We start from the raw sequence: 20,147 nt of genomic DNA on the forward strand, positions 1-20,147 counted from the left end.
TGTCCCAAAGTGGAGACCTAATCTACATTGAGCTTTTCCTTACTCTACTCAGGGCCTCTCATTGGGCATAAGTATCTTAACAGACAGCACCCTGTGTATCACCTATCAGACTACAGGCTAGTATGGTAGAGATGAAGATGCCCTAGTATGATAGCTATTTGTTCCCTAATTGTAGTCATTCATCCTGGAGGCAAGACAGCTAGCAGATACTATTCCATCTTCTGTTTCACTAGGCTCCTGTAGTAAATAATCATAGAAATAATGCACAGGGTGCGGTCTCTTACTGCACATGACTTTGTTCTGTACAGTAACACACAAACTATCCTACCCTCATTTCAAGGCTCAGCTTTGCATTGTAAGCTTTCTGGACCCCAGAGACAGAAGTAGTCCTTACTCTCATATCATTGTTACACCACTACCCACAGTCCCATTTAACAGGCTGTAGAACAAGTCTGCCTCCCTTTATACTTTGGATATTGCGGTCATCCAGGGACAGGACCATGGCTTCTTTTTTTTTCTTTTCCTTTTTTTTTTTTTTGTTGTATGTATGGCACTAACAAAGTACCTGGATCATTATAGGTACTCAATACCTATTGGAAAATGCTCTTCTTTTAGTTCATTGGTGAAGTTAGAAGTGGCTGTCAGTATCTGATGTCCCTACCACCTGCTATCTTTAATCACTTCTTCACTTAACTAGAGAGCATCTGGGACAGTGGGTAGCCTGATTTTATATCCTTAATTGAGGATATAAACAACAGCTAGACAATTTTAAATGAAATCTGTTACTATTCCTTCCTATTTTTTCCCATCACATAACTCAGTAATAACCACTTTCTGTAGGCTATTACATTCTTTCTGTACGTGTGTGTGTGCGTGTACGTGTGCGTCCTGGGGTTTGAACTCAGGGCCTGCACACTGTTCCTGAGCTGTTTTCTTCTGGCTTTTTGGTGGATGAGAGAAAATCCTCACAGACTTTCCTGCCTAGCTGGCTTTGAACTGTGATTTGCAGATTCCAGCCTCCTGAGTAGCTACAGTTATAGGCCTGAGCCCCTGGCACCTGGCAATTACTTTTTTGTTGTTGGTGGTGGTGGTGGTGGTCATGGGGTTTGAACTCTGGGCCTGGGTGCTGTCCCTGCACTCTTCAGCTCAAGACAAGTACTCTACCACTTGAGCCATAGTACCACTTCCAGTCTTCTGGGTGGTTTATTGGAGATAAGGGTCTCACGGATTTTCCTGCCTTGGCTGGCTTTGAATCATGATCCTCAGATCTCAGCCTCCTGAGTAGCTAGGATTATAGGCGTGAGCCACCTGTGCCAGGCTGGCAATTACATTTTTTTTATTGACCTTGGGACACTCTCCTTGCAACAGCCATGGATGAAACAAGGTGTTCTATAGCAATACCAAGAAATACATGTCTATTACAGTGTCTGAAAGTTGGTCCTTGAAATTATTCTCCACATTATTACAGCACTCAAAGATATGTCAATTCCTGGGAAAATGCCAAAGAAAAAAAATGTGTCACTTCTTTCTGAAAGATATGTGTGTATATATATGGGGTGGGGGAGGCAGAGAGAGAGAGAGAGACATTTTTTTCCAGTGAGGACGTAACCCTAAATATTGATATTAGTAACACCTCATGAAATGGTATTTGGCATGTTATCACTTTGTTATTTAGTTTTGAAATTTCAATATCCTCATCCCCTTCCATCTTAGCTACCATTCCCTACATAGATATAGTATGTAAAGATTCAATCTTACTTTCTATCCCTCCTTGTATCATGAATGTATTACTTAAATTTTTAAGTGAAATTTAAGCCTATTTAGAAAAATAGATTAGCTGGGTACAGGTGGTTCATACCTGTAATCAATCTTAACTACTCAGGAGCTGAAATCTGAGGATCATTATACAAAGGCAGGAAGGGAGGAAAGTCTATGAGATTTTTATCTCCAATAAATCACCAAAAAGCAGGAAGGGGTGCTACCTTGAGCAGAAAAAGCTAAAGGACAACACCTAGGCCTAGTGTTCAAGCTCCAGTACCCCCACATCCCTCCCCCCCCCACACAAAAGAGTATACGTATTTGTTTGTTTTTTGTCACTTTGTGCCATTCCTGGTAGAATCTTCCATGGGTAGCCCAAATATAGACAAATATTTTTCTCTCTATTACTAGGGTTTCTGCAATTGAGCAGTGGCTACCTACTTCTTCAGATGTAGGCAATATAGATTTGTTATTTATAGCTTGAACATAAAACACAGTGACTATAAAGGGGAATAGCAAACACATAGTCCTGATAGCCTCAAAAGTTCCTTCTAGGTATATATTTTCTTTTTTTTGTTTTTGTTTTTGTTTTTGGGTCCGGTCGTGGAGCCTGAACTCTGGGCCTGGGTGCTGTCCCTCAGCTCTTCAACTCAAGGCTAGCACTCTACCACTTGAGCCACAGCGCCACTTCCGGCTTTTTTCTTTTTGCTTATTTGGTGCTGAGGAATCAAACCCAGGGCCTCATGCATGCAAGTGGCTCTACCACTGAGCCACCTTCCCAGCCCCATAGGTATATATTTTCAATGTCACTGAGTGACTTCTCATCCCCCACACATCTTCAAATACACGTTCACCTAAACAGAGAGCTACTGAATTCATCCTTTATTTTATACCGGCAAGATGTTTATATTATGGGAATGCAAAATCACATTTCAAGTTGGAATTTTTATTTTGTTATTGTTTCATTGGGTCAGTCATGGGGCTTGAACTTGGGGCCTGGGCATTGTCCCTAAGCTCTTTTGCTCAAGACTAGGGCTCTACCACTGTGAGCCATAGCAGCACTTCTGGTTTTTTGGTGGTTATTTGGAGATAAGAGTCTCACATTTTCCTCTTGGGCTGGCTTTGGATTGCGATCCTCAGATCTCAGCCTCCTGAGTAATTAAGGTTACAAGTGTGAGCCACCAGCACCCAGCTTTGGAATTTTTATTATGAGGAAATAATAACTTATTCTCATGTTGCCTTTTTAAAAGACATGAATGAAATACACACTCAGAAGCTTTTCTATTCTGATGAATAATAACACAAAGTAGAAAAAAAGTGATATAGAAGATATAACAACTTTTTTTTTTTTGTTCTGTAATATGCAGGTAACTCTACTCCTAACAGTATTTGGAGAAGATGATCAGTCTCAGGATGTTGTAAGATTACATCAAGATATTAATGATTATAACCGGAGATTCTCAGGGCAGCCCAGATCTGTAAGTAGTTATTTCAGGCTGAAGGAGCTTTTGTATTTCTTCTTTGAAAAGTGAGATGTACCAGTCAATATTCTTTGACTATGAAAAAAAAATCTCATTATGTGTGTTAGGCTAAGTTTTTAACCTTCATCATGGTCACGGGCAATGACTTACAGCTTTCCTAAAAACCATAACAGTTTTTTCTTTCTCAAAAAACAAACACATGGGGCCAGGCACAGAGTCTCACATCTATAAGCCCAGCTATTCAGAAAGGGGGATTGAAAGGATCATGGTTTGAGGCCAGCTCATAAAAAGTTAACAAGACCTATTTTAAGCAATAAGCCAAGTATAGCAGTGTATGTCTATAATCCTAGCTACACAAGAGACAAGATAATAGATAGGAGGATCATGGTCTAAGGATGGTTCTGAACAAAAAACAACCCACATGACCTTTTTATTTCCTCCCTAACAAGTGTAAAAGCTTGAGTTCAACCCCTAGTACTGCTAATTATATATATAGTATTATAATTGCCTAATATATGATGTTATATATATTAAATATTATATATAATCTATATTAAATCTATATTGTATGTCATATATTATGTTACAACATATATTATGTATGATCTGAAATATATATCATGCATTATATATTATAATATATAATACATATTGTAGAAGGAAATAGAAATATTTTTATTTATGATTCTAAATCAGTTTGTCTTAAGAGAAAGCTTAAAAATGAAAACTTCTAGAGAAGTTTTTTTGTTAGTGTTTTTAATTTAATTTTTTAATTTAATCCTGTTTGAAATGTTCCCTCAAATATCTCTAGATTTGGGGTTTCTATTTCAGCTTAGCTATCAGAACACATCATGTATGTGTCTGTGTGTACTAGGGCTTAACTCGGCTCTCTCACTGGGCTTGTTTGTTCATGGCTGATATTCTATTTGAGCTACATTGCTAGTCCAAAAACACCCTACTTTTAAAATACACATTAATTCTATAGTTAAGCTCTCCTTCTCCTCAAAAAGCAGTCAAAAAATTAAAGAAGTGTCACATTTTACTGACATACTAGTTTTCACAAAAATCTAACAAATGATTTTATACCTCAAAAACTAGAGTATGTCAAGAACAGGTTTCTACAGGAAGCCCATACTTTCTGAGCTTTGACTGTATATCTAATAGTTCAGCAGACTTTTTACAATCACTTCAACATGGATAACACTGAACACATTCCTTCTTCTACTGCTTATTGTTCTGGGGTGTTTTTGTTTTTTGGGGTTTTTTTTGTTTGTTTTTTTGGTGCCATTACTGGGGTTTGAACTCAGAGCCTGGTTGCTGTCCCTAAGCTTTTGTGCTCAAGCACTCTACCATTTGAGCCACAGTTCTATTTCTGGCTTTTGGGTGGCTAATTGAAGATAAAGAGTCTCATGGACTTTCCTGCCCGGCCTTGCTTCAAATTGCTATCTCTCAGATCTCAGGCTCCTAGTAGTTAGGGTTATAGGTGTGATCCACTGGCACCAGCATCTCATTCCTTCTTGATATGTTCTTTTTTCAATCTTGACATCCTTTGTCTTATAAATAAGACCCATTACTTTTTTCTTTTATGGATATCCTGCTTTTTTATTGTTGTTGTGTGACAGTTCTAGAGTCTGAACTAAAGGCATCTAGCTCTCATTCACCTTTTTTAAAAAAAGTTTTAAAACTTTACTTTTATTGTTATTATAAAGGGATTACTGCTTCATAAATCAGGTAATGAGTATGTTTCTTTTTGGACAGTGTCACCCCTTCTTTCATTCTCTCCTAGTTTTTCCTTCCCATTTCTATCCACAAGTTCTATAGTTTATTTTTAACATGGTCTCTACTGAGTCCCACTGCTACATTTGTTCACTCTATGTCCCTCCATTTTTTGGGGGGGGGTCCGGTCGTGGGGCCTGAACTCTGGGCCTGGCGTTGTCCCTCAACTCTTCAGCTCAAGGCTAGCGCTCTACCGCTTGAGCCACAGCGCCACTTCCGGCTTTTTTCTTTTTGCTTATGTGGTGCTGAGGAATCGAACCCAGAGCCTCATGCATGCAAGGCAAGCGCTCTACCACTGAGCCACCTTCCCAGCCCTTCCTTCCATTTTTATCCTCTTCTCTCCTCCTCCCCCTGTTATTTCCTCAAACAGGGAAAAATAAAGACAAAAAAGAAAAGAAAAAGAAAAAAGCCTCTTGCTTCTACTTCCTGGAGTTCTTTTTGATAAATACCATTTTATATGATCAGAGGCACAGAGGCATTGCACCTTTGTTTTCCTTCCCTAAGTCTCCTCCTTTGGTCTCACTGTGTGTAAAGCCCTAGAGTCCTGTGTAATTTATTGTGTATTTTAGATCTAGCTTCTACATATCTCATTCAGCTTTTATGTTCACACTTGGTGCTCTACCACTGAACCAACCACACCTCCAAATCTGGCATTCTTACTAATGAATTGGAGATAAGAGTCTCAAAGACTTTTCATACTCACTGGCTTTGAACACCAGCTCTTAAATCTCAGCTACCTGAGTAACTAGAATTATAGAAACAACCCACCAATGCCCACCCAGTTTCTTGTTCAGTGATTGTGTTGTTCACAAAAATTCCTGTCTATTTTCAGTCACCATTGCCATCAGATTAGCCCAATCCACTATTGTCTCCTGCTCTGGATAGGTGCAGGAGCCTCCTCACTGCTACTTTGGAATAATGTTCCCACTTCTTGCTATGCTTTAATGAGAGCTTTTTTGATCTGATCCTCCTGCTCCACCTTGATCTGTATGCCTTTCCCCTTTGCTGACCCATGCTTCTGCTACACAGCACCTTCCACATTCTTCCCACGTTTAAGACTTTCTTTTCACATGGCATATCCTCTCTGTGGAATGTTTGTCCCTCTGCTCAGCATATAGTCAGCTTCTTGTCTTGTAAATTATCCTCCCCAGGGGCTTCCCCTAACCAACTCCAGTACTCTATATATTTCCTTCATACCATTTATCACAATAGTACTCAAACCTCATTTATCTTCTCATAGACTAAAAGCTATGCTTATTAACTACTCTATCCCTAATGCTATATACAATGCCTTTGATACTGGCCCTTGATGTTTGTTGAATAAGAAAGTGGTATACTCTTAAGAATTGAAGCTGAGGCTGGGCACTAGAGGCTCATGCCTGTAATCCTAGCTACTCAAGAGGCTGATCCGCAGTTTGAAGCCAGTGTGGGCAGGAAAGTCCATGAGACGTTTATCTCCAATTAACCACCAGAAACCAGAAGTGGCATCTAGCTCAGAGTGGCAGAGTGCTAGTCTTGAGGGCAAAAGCTCAGGGACTGTGCTCAGGCCCTAAATTCAAGCCCCAGAACTGGGTAAAGGAAGAGAGAGCAGGGAATTAAGCTTAATCTGTGACAGTGCCCATGATTGTGCTGAAAACATCCTGAGCCTCTTATCTCCAATTTTAAACACTGAAAAGTTGGAAGTGGCCTTAAGCAAATAAACTCAGAGGCAGAGCCCAGGCTCTGAGTTCAAGCCCCAGGACTGGCACCAAAAAAAAAAAAAAAGAAAAGAATTGAAGCTGATAGCTTCAATCCCAGCACTCAGGAGGCAGAGAAACAAGCCCAGTGACACAATAAAACCTGTATTAAAGAAATAGAAGTAAACAAAGATGTGATTCTAGTGCTTCTAGCCAAAAATAATATTCTATTAAATGCTTCTGTATTAAACAGATGTGTGGGGCTGGGAATGTGGCTTAGTGGTAAAGTGCTTATCTAGAAGCCCTGAGTTCAATTCTCACTACCATATAAGCAGAAAAAGTCAGAAGTGGCACTGTGCTCAAGTGGTAGATTACTCTCCTTGAGCAAAAGAAACTCAGGGACAGTGCCCAGGTCCTGAGGTCAAGCCCCAGGACTAGCAAAAAATAAAAATAACAATTTATATGTGTGTGTGTGTGTGTGTGTGTGTGTGTATTTGTGTGTGCGTGCGCGAGCGTGCGTGCATACTCCAAGCCTGGACTCTATCCCTGAGTTCTTGTTCAACGATAGCACTCTACCACTTGAGCTACAGTGCCACTTCTGGTCTTGTAGTGGTTAATTGGAGAAAAGAATGTCACAGACTTTCCTGCCCAGGCTGGCTTTAGAAGATCGTCAGATCACAGTTCTAACTAAGATTACAAGCATGAGCCACCAGTGCCTGGCTCACCTTCTCTTTTGGCCCCTGCCTCTCCCACTGCTGCATGTTCCTCCATCATATACTTTTTCATCATTATTTTAGTGTATATTAATTATTAAAAGGTTTTCACCATGCCACCTCACACATGAATATACTATATCTTAGTCACAATAAACTATCACTTTTTCCCTGTAAGCCCTGCCCTGCTATTGTACAACAGCTTTCAGCATGATTCCTTATGCCACCTGTGTAAACTTATATTATTTTTGGTGTGCTGTATGAAGTACTAAGTGTTACTATTTGGTTTTCCTCCCACCAGATTATGGAAAGAATCATGGATCTTCCTACGTTACTGAGACATGCATTCAGAGAAATGTTTTCAGTTGGAGGTCTTTTCTGGATGTTCCGCATTAGAATAATACTTTGTTTAATGGGAGCTTTTTTCTACCTTATATCACCTCTAGATTTTGTACCTGAAGCCTTGTTTGGCATTCTAGGCTTTCTAGATGATTTCTTTGTCATTTTTTTGTTGCTTATTTATATTTCTATTATGTATCGAGAAGTAATAACCCAAAGGCTAACCAGATGAAAAAGTTCTCTAGAATAATGAAACATGTAAAATTAAGCAAAAGGATTCATAACAGTAGAAATCTTCTAAATATTACCTTGCAAGCTTAAAAGTATTATATATGGACATTTGGTTATCATTTGACAGATACTTAGCAAAATATAACTGGAAATTTTACATTTACAAGTCCTAATGTTAAGATCAGAACTATAACAATCTACAGTTGTATCTCAATTCCATGATGTCTGTAAAGTCTCTGGGAAAAAGTGGAATTGTATAAGAAGGGATACTTTGATATATTCTTTTCCCCAAATTTCTGAGATTAATTGATATATTATATGATAATGTTAAATGTAACTTAGTCCATCCAAGTCATCCTTAGCGTACCTATACAATAATATATTGTTTTGCAACTCATCTAAATATTTTGTTACAATAAAATACTGTACAATTTGGGGAAAAGTCAGTGTTTCTTCTAGTACTTCTAGTTCTTTTGTGCATCTGGAGCAGTTTTGCTTTTCTATTCTGGTATAATTATTTGTTATCAGCTGAAACTGAAAGAAGAAACATGAACACTATATTTGACTCCATATTCTGGCTAAATAATACTTCAGTGAACAGAATTAACATTTATTTCCAAAAAAACACTCTTGATCTTCAGTTACGAAATCTAGCCAAGAATTTGACCTGTCATAGGAACAGATTAAAAGTAACTTGTGAAGGGAAATTGTTTTAGGAATCTAGGTAATGCTGCAATCACGTATCAGTTTAATGCTTTTTTAAGGAAACATCTTTAGCACCAAGACCCTTAGGAAAGTATTACGAACAATATTTAGATTTGACAAATTACTGGTAAACTCTAGCAACAGACATGGAAAATTTTGGTTAGTTGTCTGTTGTCTGAAAACTTTTATAACCCTGCCTTTGTGGATCGCAGTTTTACATTTTCAAATTAAGAGAGAAAAACATTTCAGCTCAGTCATCAACTTGAAAAAGCTAAAATGACTAATTGCTTGTTACGCCAGACTGGAAGGAATTTCCTATCTAAATTTATTTTCTGTACATGTTTTCTGCTCTCAGTGTCACATTTCTGATTACAGTAATTTATTCAAATATTTGTAACTGCTACTAATACATACTTGTAGAGGTGTATTGTACAAATTTTGTAATGTACAGTAATACTATATGAACTAGAGTCTTACTACACTGAAAAAGATTCTGTATTCAGAATCTTAGACCTGCTTTTTAAGTCATTCTCACTGGTCGCTGATGATATATGCAGAAGAGACCTGACAGTATAAAGCAAGTAGAGTTAATCAGTGTTTTAAACATCATAGTAATACTCTGTGTTCAGAGTTAGATCATATAAATTCAAAGCAACAATTTGGGCTCCTTTAAGATAACAATATTGTCATTTGCAAATCAGATGGTCCAATCTCAGGAGCAGGGAATAACTGGAGCAGCTCTGTGGGGAATCAGAGGAAAACAACTGTTCTGACAACCCAATGCACCAGAACCGAGATTTCAGCTCCTACTTTTCTCAGCATCTGAGAGAAACCAGGGCAGGAAGGACCTGTACTGATCCCTGTGGCTATGCAGATAACTACCTCACAGAGTTGGAGCAGCGGTAGGGAACCTTTCTTCTGTCTAGGGCCATATTTGTAAAATTATTCTCAGACTGTACCACATTACCAATACAGGCAGACAGCCACCAGCAACTGTTAAGAATGATATGTCTGTTATATTAAGCACTGAATTATTCAGAAGGCCTTAAATGGTTCTCAGGCCAGAGGTTCCTCACCCCTGCACAGAGGATTCAAGGCTTGGTTCAAATGTGGTGATTTAAGAGTTTGTCATTATTCTTTGGAATAAAAATGATATGTTTAAAACCTTTTAAAATGTGCTATTTTCTGTCTTTTTGATAGTTTAACATTTAAGCTTTTTTTCCCTGTATTTTTTGTTGTTGCTATTGTTTGGTGCTCAAGTGTGTGCTAGGCTTGAATTCAGGGCTTTGTGTTCTTTGGTTAGCTTGTCAGTGATGACACGTTCCTAATGAATCACACCTCCATACCTGGCTTTTTGTGGTTAATTGGAGATAAGAATCTCACAGGCCTGCCCAGGCTGGCCTCAAACTATGATCCTCAGATCTCAGTCTCCTAATTAGCTAGAATTAAAGGAGTGAGCCACGTGGCTGGGTTCTGCTGGGTTTATTTTTTGGGGACTTGAACTCAGGGGCAAGGCACTTTCCCTTTGCTTTTTTTTCTCAAGTTTGGCACTCTACCACTTGAGTTACATTTCTACCTCCAGCTTTTTGCTGGTCAATTGGAAAAAAAAAAGTATCACAGACTTTCCCGCCCAGACTGACTTCAATAACAATAACAATCCTTAGTTCTCAGCCTCCTAAGTAGCTAGGAATACAGATGTGAACCACTGGTACCTGGCCTTATACTGGGCTTTAAACTTGGGGCCTTGGGTTTGTTAGGAAAGCATCTACAGTCTATCTCTGGCCGAAAATTTAGAGATCTTGAAATAGTATTGATTATAATGGTCATCATGGCTTCTTAAAATAGGTCCTTTTTATTATGGCTTGTACATAATTGTGTATATTTTATTTCTAAACATAGTCCTCTATGGGAGTATTATCCCAAAGTATATGTACTGCATTATAATGGACATTTTAATGTATTTATTCAGTGTTAGTTTGAGGTATATGTGAGTTTTCTCCTAAGTACTGACCCTGGAACGTAACTCTTGCATTAAGCCGCAACTCAACTCTGTATATACAATGGAATACACAAAGGGAAAAAAATCTTTCCCTTTCATTAAGTTAACTTTAAATTGATAGATAATTGAACATGTTTATGGGCCACATGCTGATGTTTCAGTGTATTATGTATTAATCAACTCAGGATATTGAGTTTCCCCTATGTAAAACTATTATTGTTTTGGGATGAAAACATTCAAAATCCTCTCTTCTAGCTATTTTGACTTAACTAATAAAACACTTAACTATACAACTTGTGAGTGGAATGGGAAGGAAAAACTAGGAGGGAAGGGGTGACACTGTCCAAAAAGACATGTACTTATTACCTGACTTGTGCAACTGTAACCCCTCTGTACATCTCCTTTAGAAGAACAATTTCAAAAATTTTAAGTAAAATAATTTATTGAATTTTTCTTTAAATATTTGCACAAAGAGGTCTCCATTTAACACATTAGTTTATGAGTATAGTGCATCCTGTTCTATTCTCCCTCCCATCCCTCCCACTCCAATCCACCGTGGTTAGTCTACAAAGTAATTTTTATTACCTTTAAGTAGTTATACAAAGGGGTTTCAATTCAACATATTAAGAGTACAATGCATTGTTTTAAATTTTTCTGTAGTGGTACTGGGGCTTAGACTCAGAGCCTCATGCTCTTGGTTAGCAGCGCACTGGTCCTGGGCCTTGAATTCAGGGCTTGGGTACTGCCCTTGAGTATTAATACTCAAGGCTAGTGGTCTACCACTTGAGCCACAATTCCACTTCCAACTTTCTGGTGGTTAATTGGAAATGAAGGGTCTCATGGACTTTTCTGTCCCTAGCTGGCTTTGAATTTGATATGAGGATATCTCAACCTCCTGAGTAGCTAGGATTACAAGTATGAGCTACCTGTGCTCACAAGTTAGCTTTATTTTTTCTTCAAAACTAGCACTCTACCACTTCAGCCACCCCTCTACTTCCAGCTTTTTGCTGATTAACTGGAGTAACTGGAGGGAAGAGTCACATAGACTTTTCTGCTCTGGCTAGCTTGGATCCACCCATCCTCAGAGCTCAGCCTCCTGAGTAACTATGATTATAGAAATGAACCACTGCCAGCCGGGCGCTGGTGGCTCACGCCTGTAATCCTAGCTACTCAGGAGGCTGAGATCTGAGGATCACGGTTCAAAGCCAGCCCGGGCAGGAGAGACCGTGAGACTCCTATCTCCAATAAACCACCAGAAAACCGGAAGTGGCGCTGTAGCTCAAGTGGTAGAGCGCTTGCCTTGAGCTGAAGAGCTGAAGGACAGCGCCCAGGCCCAGAGTTCAAGCCCCACGGCCGACCAAAAAAAAAAAAAAAAAAAAAAAGAAATGAACCACTGCCATTTGAGTACAGTGAATGTTGATCAGTATCATTCCTTCCATCATTCTCCCCCAGCTCTCCTAATCTCGCCTATCGGCTCAAGCAACCTGGTTTATTCCATTGTTAACATTTGATTTGTTTCCAGCATTTAAAAAAATTCAGTTGCCCATTTATTTTTGTTTAATTTTTAATTGTTATTCCAAAGGTGATGTACAGAGGGATTACAAGTCAGGTAATGAGCACACTTAATTTTACCCTTTCCCTCCCTTTCTCTCAGTTATTCCCTTCTGTTCTCACCATCTAATGAGTAGTACTGCTGCATTTGTTCACCTTTTGTCCCTCCATTTCTGTGTCCTCCCTTTGCCCTCCCCCAAAGACAGATAAATGAACAAAAAAAGAAAAACAAACCCCCAAACCTCTTGTTTCCATTACTTGGATTTCATTTCAATAAATATTATTTTATATGCTCAGAGGCACATAGGCATTATGCATTTGCATTCTTCCCCTAAGAGTATCCTCCTTTGGTCTTACTGTGTGTGGATGCTTAAAGTCCTATATAATTTATCATTTCCAGGTGCCCATCATTTTTTTTAATTGACCAGAGAATCATAATCACTTAACAAGTAACAACAATCATTCCAATCTTAAGAAATGCTAAGAAGAAATGAGTAAGCTAGAAAAGAGGAAAACAGCAAGTACTGTTTGGTTAGCTTGCCTCAGTCCACTCTAGCCATATTAAGCTCTGTCATTTGTTAGACAGGCAAAGAACACTGAAACTCAGGGGCTCTGCCTTAGCTATATGCCTCTAATTCCAAGTTTCTTCCCCCGGACACCTTCAGAGTTAACACTAACCAATTCCAAATTTAGCTTGTCACTTCCTCTATAGGTCAGTCCTGTTCATTATTATTGAAAATTGCCACTTCTCCATGAAGCACCTTTCACCCAGTAAAGTATTATGTAATCACTTGTTTTGGTCTGTTTACCCTTATCCCCACTAGGTTTTTGACTCCATAAAGGCAGAACTTGTAATGTATCCCAAGTGACCAGAATTGTGCATTAGCACAGGAGTTCAATAAATGTTACCTCTGTTGAAGAGTAAAAAATATCAGTGACCTCTAAATATTTTTACATCAGTTACATTCTACAATATTGCACAGTGACAACAGAGAGATTATTCTTTTAATAATCCTGGAAAAACTAGTAATAAGCTACTATTCAGGTATTAGCTTTGAAACTTTAAGTACAAAGTTTCTTGAGTCTTTAGATTTAACTGACCGATTGCAAGATTAAGGAACACATCTCAGTTTTGATGAAGACACATATGAAAGCACAATATGGCTCACAATTGGGCAAGATTTTACTGGAACAGGAGGGACCTTAGTCGAGGAGGATAAGCAAAGAGGATAAGGAACGCTTGTCAGCAAAGTTAACACTTAGGCTATAGCTTAAAGGTGGACAGGGCATTTCAGAATGCCATTTCAGGTGAAATGGGCATTTCAGATCAAGAAACTGCCTGTTTAAAATTTACACAAAATAGCCGTGCACTGGTGGCTCACACCTGTAATCCTAGCAACTCAGGAGGATGAGATCTGAGGACTGACCACGGTTCAAAGACAGCCCGTGCTGGAAAGTCCAATTAACCACCAGAAAACCGGAAGTGGCACTGTGACTCAAACAGTAGAGAGCTAGCCTTGAGCTGAAGAACTCAGGGATGGCGCCCAAGCCCAGAGTCTGTTCAAGCCCCAGACCGACAAAAACAAACAAACAAAAATTACATAAACCTTAAGCCCATCCTCTAAGACATAAAGTGACAACAGAGTTCAAGAACAAGTGTGTGTGTGGGGGGGGGGGGGGGGGGGGGCTGGGAAGATGGCTCAGTGGTAGAGCGCTTGCCTTGCATGCATGAGGCCCTGGATTCCTCAGCACCACATAAGCAAAAAGAAAAAAGCCGGAAGTGGCGCTGTGACTCAAGTGGTAGGGCACTAGCCTTGAGCTGAAGAGCTGAGGGACAGCCCAGGCCCAGAGTTCAGGCCCTACGACCGGACCCCCCCCCCCCCAAAAAAAAGTGGGGATGGATACGAATGTTGTGAAAGTGACAGAAAATACAACACTTATATCTATATGGGGGGGGGGGGGGGCGGCGCGCGCACGCGCACACACTTGAATTCAGGGCCTCTCACTCTTACTCTGCTTTTGACTGTTTCTTTGCCTGGGCTAGCATCGAACGTCAATATTTAGATCTCCGTCCCGAGCAACTTGGATTAGAGGTGGGGACACCAGTGCCTACCTTTGTATCTTCTTTCACTGCTAAAAAATAATCTGTCACCTATGGATTCTCGGGGACTTCAGATACCTGAAGACACATATAACAAATACAGATTAACAGTCTGGAAATGTAGTCCAGTTTTTCAAACCACACAGCAGCTTTTCAGTAGCTCTTTTAAATGAGAAACCTGGCGCCGGTGGCTCACGCCTGTAATTCTAACTACTCAGAAGGCTGAGATCTGAGGACCACAGTTCAAAGCCAGCCTGAGCAGGAGAGTCCATGAGACTCTGATCTCCAATAAACCGCTCAGAAAACCGGAAGTGGCTCTGTGGCTCAAGCGGTAGAGCGCTCGCCTTGAGCTGAAGAGCGCAGGGACAGCGCCCAGGCCCAGAGTTCAAGCCCCACGACCGACAAAAAAAGAAAAGAAGAGAAATGAGGGCAATAAAACGACAGCCTCGGTACTATAGCTTTTTTTTTTTTTTTTAAGGCCACAGCCCCAACAAGCTGTATTTAATTCCCCGCTCCCGCCCCCCAATTCCGGATATCGTCACCCAACAGAACACCACTACCAGCGGAAATCCCGCCCCGGTATCAACACCCCTTACCAAGCCTTCTCCCGCCCCTCCCCATCCTCCAACAAGCCCTTACTTCCTGCCGAAAGCACGGAGACCCCGCCTACTTCCGCCAGGATGACGCAGCCATGCGTGCTTCAGCCAATGGTATGCTTCTCAAGAACCGTTGCCTCTGACCTCTGGGCTAATCAAGACCAGAGACAAAAACTCGCGAGAGGTGAGGTTGAAGCTGTCTCCGCCATCTTGGAGATGGGTGCTAGCTGTGGTCCTTCTGTTAATCCAAACAAAAAAGACGGGCACCGAAGTTACCCCTCACTCTCCCGTCAGGTTATCATCACGGTTAATTGTTAGCCAAAGCTACATAAGAAGCGAGCTTGTGAAGGCCGGAATCAGCGACATTGAGGGCCGCTTCACCTGCCTTCTGGGAGGCAGAAGTGAAGTGGCTGAGGACCGGAAGGATGGTGCAGTCCTGTTCTGCCTACGGCTGCAAGAACCGATATGATAAGGATAAGCCGGTTTCTTTCCACAAGTAAGTAACCTGCGCCCCTCACGGGTCCGTCCCACCTGCGGCTGGGGGCGCGCGGCCGTTTGGGCGGGGTGGAACCGGCGCGTGTCCGCGCGAGACCTGACGAGAGGAGCGGGGCGGGGCCTCCCCGGGCGCGGTGGCGGGCGTGTCTTGCCGGGCTACTGCCACACAGCCGCAGTGACAGTGCTGACCCGGCCTTCCTTGTGGCAGTTTCTCCGGCTCTGAGTTGGCTGTTGAGTGCAAGGTCAGCCTGGGGTTGGCGAGTTCCCAGCCATGGGTTAAGCCTAACGGTGACGTGGAGAGGCCAGGTGGTAATAATTCCTTAGGAATAAATTTGAAACAGGAACAAAGACTTGTGAAGAAGTCACTGTTCGTTCTTGCTCTGCAAGGCAGGTGTATTTAACATACACCATTAAGGATTGATTTGCCGGCAGTTTGGATTCTTGGACTTAGTGTCTTGGTCTTAGTGGTGCACACCGTTAGTCCCCACACTGGTGTGGGAGGTGGAGACAAAGATCTCCCAATTCCAAGCCAGCCTGGGCTATTTAGGGAGACAACAAAATGATGGCTCATGTTGTTATTCTAAGTACTCCGGAGGCAGAAATCTGAAGATCGCGGTTAGAAGCCAGTCAGAGCCGGAAAGCCCGGGAGCAGTGGCTCAACTGGTAGTGCCAGCCTTGAGCAACACACACACACACACACACACACACACACACACACACACACACGGATAAAGCCCAGAATTCAAGCCCCAAGACTGGCACAAAAAAGTGTTAGTCCAAAGCCATTAATTTTTTTTCTAGGAACCACCTTTCTAGGTTACCAATACTAAGTCCTTAAAGAAAGTTCCTGGTACTGCCAAAACGAATCATCTTTTAACACACAATAATGATAATATGGACAATAACCACAATAATCATAATCAGCTGCTGACTAAAGGTGAACCTGAGTTATTAGGAACCTGCCCCACAGTTTTCAGGGCTATTTGATGCTTGAGGCATATCAGGTACCTTGAAAAAGAGAAGAAAACTATAAAATTGAAATTACTTAATAGCAAGTGGTCTGCAAGATATGACACCATATTTTCATTTTGCCAATTCAGTGTTTACAGATGGGCTTGTTAGATTCTTCAGAAAAAAATCTGTATGTGGATATAGCTAAGAAATCAGGCAGTCACTAGTGGTTCACACCTGTAATCTTAGCTATTCAGGAGGCTAAGATCTGAGGATCATGGTTCAAAGGCTAGCCCGGGCAGGAAAGCCCATGAGACTCTTATCTCCAGTTAACCACCAGAAAACTGTAAGTAGAGCTTGGGCTCAAGGAGTGCTAGCCTTGAGTGAAAAGCTCAGGGACAGCACCAAGCCTGCCCTATGGACACACACACACACACACACACACACACACACAACGATTCAGATTTATATAACTTACCATTCAGAAATGGTAAATTATAGAAATCATTCATAGCTAGGTAATTACAAAAACAAATTTAATTTTTTTGATAGGGAACCATTTTGTCTAATGGAGTATGTCAACTGGGTCCATGTCCTGTGTGCTTGTAGAGAACTAGAACAAGGCCCTGTGTTCAATCTTCATTACTGCCAAAAAAGGAGAGATGAGGGTGCTGTAGTAAACCGCCTAAGTATTCTATCCCCTTCTCTGGGGAATATGTCAGCACTTTGGGGCTATTTCTATGTACTATTATTTAGGTAGGGTTCTTTTCAATTGATATATTAGTTCGACTAATCCTAAGAGAACTAGAAGTTTCATTTCTCCAAAACATAGACATATGTCACTTTTGTTTTTCCTGTGTTGTACACAGAAAAACCTCTGGTAAAATTATCGATATGCTTTTATTATAATATAGTATATATTCTACTTGGACTTCAAGTGGCTTAAGTATAAAAAGTTAAATACCAATCATTGAGTTAAGTAGTAACCAGAGCTAGTCTTTTATGAAATACTCCTTCGTTTGTTAACACCAATGTAAGTTAGTTCTTACTAATTTGTGTACTTTTATTTTTGAAATAAGGTCGTAGAACTGAATTATATTTTTTTCTTAGGTTTCCTCTTACTCGACCCAGTCTTTGTAAAAAATGGGAGGAAGCTGTCAGAAGAAAAAACTTTAAGCCCACCAAGTACAGCAGTATCTGTTCAGAGCACTTTACTCCAGACTGCTTTAAGAGGGAGTGCAACAACAAGTTACTGAAAGACAACGCTGTACCCACAATATTTCTTTGTACTGAGCCACATGATAAGGTAATACTTGCTTTAAAATGTTGGTCATTTACTAGGAACAATTTGAAAACTCAAGGTAATGGTTAAGAAAACAAGTATAAACTGGGTACTAGTGGCTCATGTTTATAATCCTAGCTACTCATGAGGCTGAGCTCCGAAGATCACAGTTTGAAGCCAGCCAGGGCAAGAAAATCCATGAGACTCTTATCTCCAGTTAACCATTGAAATGAAGCTGTGGCTCTGGTGGTAGAGAGCGAACTTTGAACAAAAAAGCTCAAAATCAGCACCTAGACCCTAATTCAAGCCCCAGGACCAACACAAAAACAAAAAAAAAAGTGTCATCAATTGTAACTAACAAGTGTTAACAGTAATAGACTTTGAAAACAAAATGCTTTTTATTTAATATTCTTATATGTGTTCACTTTGACAGAATATATCCTAAAATTGGAAAGATACAGAGAAATATAATGGCCTCTGTGCAAGGGTGACACACAAATCCCTAAAGTGTTCTTTTTTCTTTTTGTGGCAGTCATAAGGCTTGAACTCAGGGCTTGGGGCTGTCCCTGGGCTTGATTGTTCAAGGCTAGCACTCTACAACTTGAGCCACAGCTCTTTTTTGGTAGTTAATTGAAGATAGAAGTTTCACGGACTTATCATCCCTGGCAGGCTTTGAAATATGACCCTTGGATCTCAGCATCTTGAGTAACTAGGATTATAGGTGTGAGCCACTGGCTTTTGGATGTATTCCATATTCTTAAAGCAGAAAATAATACATCCTTATACTAAGAAACTCAGTCTAGCTTACTCTATACTCATATTTTGGTAGATTTTTATTTTTCATTCTATGATAGTTTAGTTCCAAATTATTTTTTCTTCCAAATTAAGTGTTTCAGTATTTAATTAAATGTAACTAGTTACTTTATTTCTTGTTTCCATACAATAAAAAAAAGTCAACACAAACATTCTGATTTGGTTGTGGTTTGAACTTGGGAATCTGAGGCAAGAAGGTCAAGAATTCTAAGCTAAGCTGGGCTACACATAATGAGACTCTCAAACCATTCACTTATTCCCAAGAAGCTACTGAACCCATTGGGCTGGGTGTGCAGTTCAGTGGCAGTGCATTTATATGCAAATGTGATGCCCTGGGTTTTACCTCCAGAACTGCAAAGTAAATAAAAAGAAATAGAAACCATTTTCTTATTTAGAATGTTTCTATATCACAGAGTCACGTGCCCCAAAGAACAAAAACCAAACCAAATTAATAGATTTCACAGATGATTTGTTTAAGCAGTTATTTCTAATTACACACATCCTCTTATTGTTGCAGAAGGAAGATCTTTTGGAGCCACAAGAACAGCTTCCCCCACCTCCCTTAACACCTCCCATTTCGCAAGTTGATGCTGCTATTGGCTTACTAATGCCTCCTCTTCAGACCCCTGATAATCTCTCAGTTTTCTGTGACCACAACTATACTGTGGAAGATACAATGCACCAAAGGAAAAGGATTCTTCAGCTAGAGCAACAGGTTGAAAAGCTCAGGAAGAAGCTCAAGACTGCCCAGCAGCGATGCAGAAGGCAAGAAAGACAACTTGAGAAGTTAAAGGAAGTTGCACACTTTAAGAAAGAAAAAGATGACATTTCAGAAAGAGGTTATGTGATTCTGCCAAATGACTACTTTGAAATTGTTGAAGTACCAGCATAAAAAGATGAATGTGTATTGATTTTTAATGGGGCAAGACCTCTTTAGTCTAAACAGGATTTTCATCTGAAAACACAACAGTTGATTACTTGTATAAAACAATTCATACTATTTTTTAAAAATAAATTAGATATATAAAGTTTTTGGTTGTAATTTCAGAGTTTTTACATTTTAACGAACTATTTAAAAAGTTACATTAAAAAATACACTTTGCCAATATAAGTTGGTTTCAAGATTGGAGATTTTTTCTTAAGTATTTATAGAAATAATGTACAAACAAAGAGTAGAATGATAACAGTGCAGTAAAGATGATTTAAGTTTAGAATTTAAAATGAATGTTCTTTATTGACAGAACTTGCTTATATTTTAAATCATGACTATGGGAATATGTAGATGTATATACACATACTTGTGGTCAGAAGGTTGGTTTATTTTTCTGAATCACTTGTCAAGGATAAATCGACAAGTATTTGAAAAAGACATTTGGCTGTTAGAAAAGTCATTTCATCTCTAAATAAATTCATAAAGGACAGATTTTTTCAATGTAGACCCTTCTTTTCTACCCTCGCATTTTAAAATTAGAAGTGTATCTTCAGTGGAAAAACAAAATATGGCACTATTGTCAGTGAAATAAAGATTTGAACCTAATCCATGATATTCATTTTTCTCTTAACCCTGGCTAAAGGACATCTAGGTTCCCACTGTACTTATATCTACCCAAATGTGTTCTGTTTGTAGAGTTTAGTTTCTGTCATAATACAGAAATATTGAGCTAGACTAATTTTTGTTAA

At 39.9% G+C, this 20,147-nt stretch overlaps 2 protein-coding genes and 1 non-coding gene across 9 annotated transcripts in view; all 3 read left to right on the forward strand.

Moving 5' to 3' along the window:
• Nucleotides 1-9,941, forward strand: part of Rnf170 (ring finger protein 170) — a 29,585-nt gene extending 19,644 nt beyond the window's left edge. For all 7 annotated transcript variants that reach the window (XM_070016052.1, XM_070016058.1, XM_070016051.1 and 4 more), the window contains 2 exons: nucleotides 3,126-3,236; nucleotides 7,706-9,941. In XM_070016052.1, coding sequence (XP_069872153.1) covers nucleotides 3,126-3,236; nucleotides 7,706-7,975 — 381 coding nt within the window. In that variant the 3' untranslated portion in view covers nucleotides 7,976-9,941. The remainder of the gene's footprint in view (nucleotides 1-3,125; nucleotides 3,237-7,705) is intronic.
• Nucleotides 9,942-15,095: 5,154 nt separating this feature from the next.
• Thap1 (THAP domain containing 1) lies at nucleotides 15,096-20,143 on the forward strand. Its single transcript, XM_070016059.1, has 3 exons — nucleotides 15,096-15,422; nucleotides 17,483-17,678; nucleotides 18,985-20,143. The coding sequence occupies exons 1-3, from the start codon at nucleotides 15,352-15,354 to the stop codon at nucleotides 19,357-19,359; spliced, it is 642 nt and encodes a 213-aa protein (XP_069872160.1). The 5' UTR covers nucleotides 15,096-15,351; the 3' UTR covers nucleotides 19,360-20,143.
• Nucleotides 18,074-18,176, forward strand: LOC138823467 (U6 spliceosomal RNA). The gene has a single exon (XR_011370821.1). It is a non-coding gene; the product is annotated as a U6 spliceosomal RNA (small nuclear RNA).
• Nucleotides 20,144-20,147: the final 4 nt, after the last annotated feature.

The sequence above is a fragment of the Dipodomys merriami genome, unplaced genomic scaffold (genome assembly GCF_024711535.1).
Source record: "Dipodomys merriami isolate MVZ:Mamm:240054 unplaced genomic scaffold, mDipMer1.0.p SCAF_12, whole genome shotgun sequence".
Classification (NCBI taxonomy): Eukaryota; Metazoa; Chordata; class Mammalia; order Rodentia; family Heteromyidae; genus Dipodomys; species Dipodomys merriami.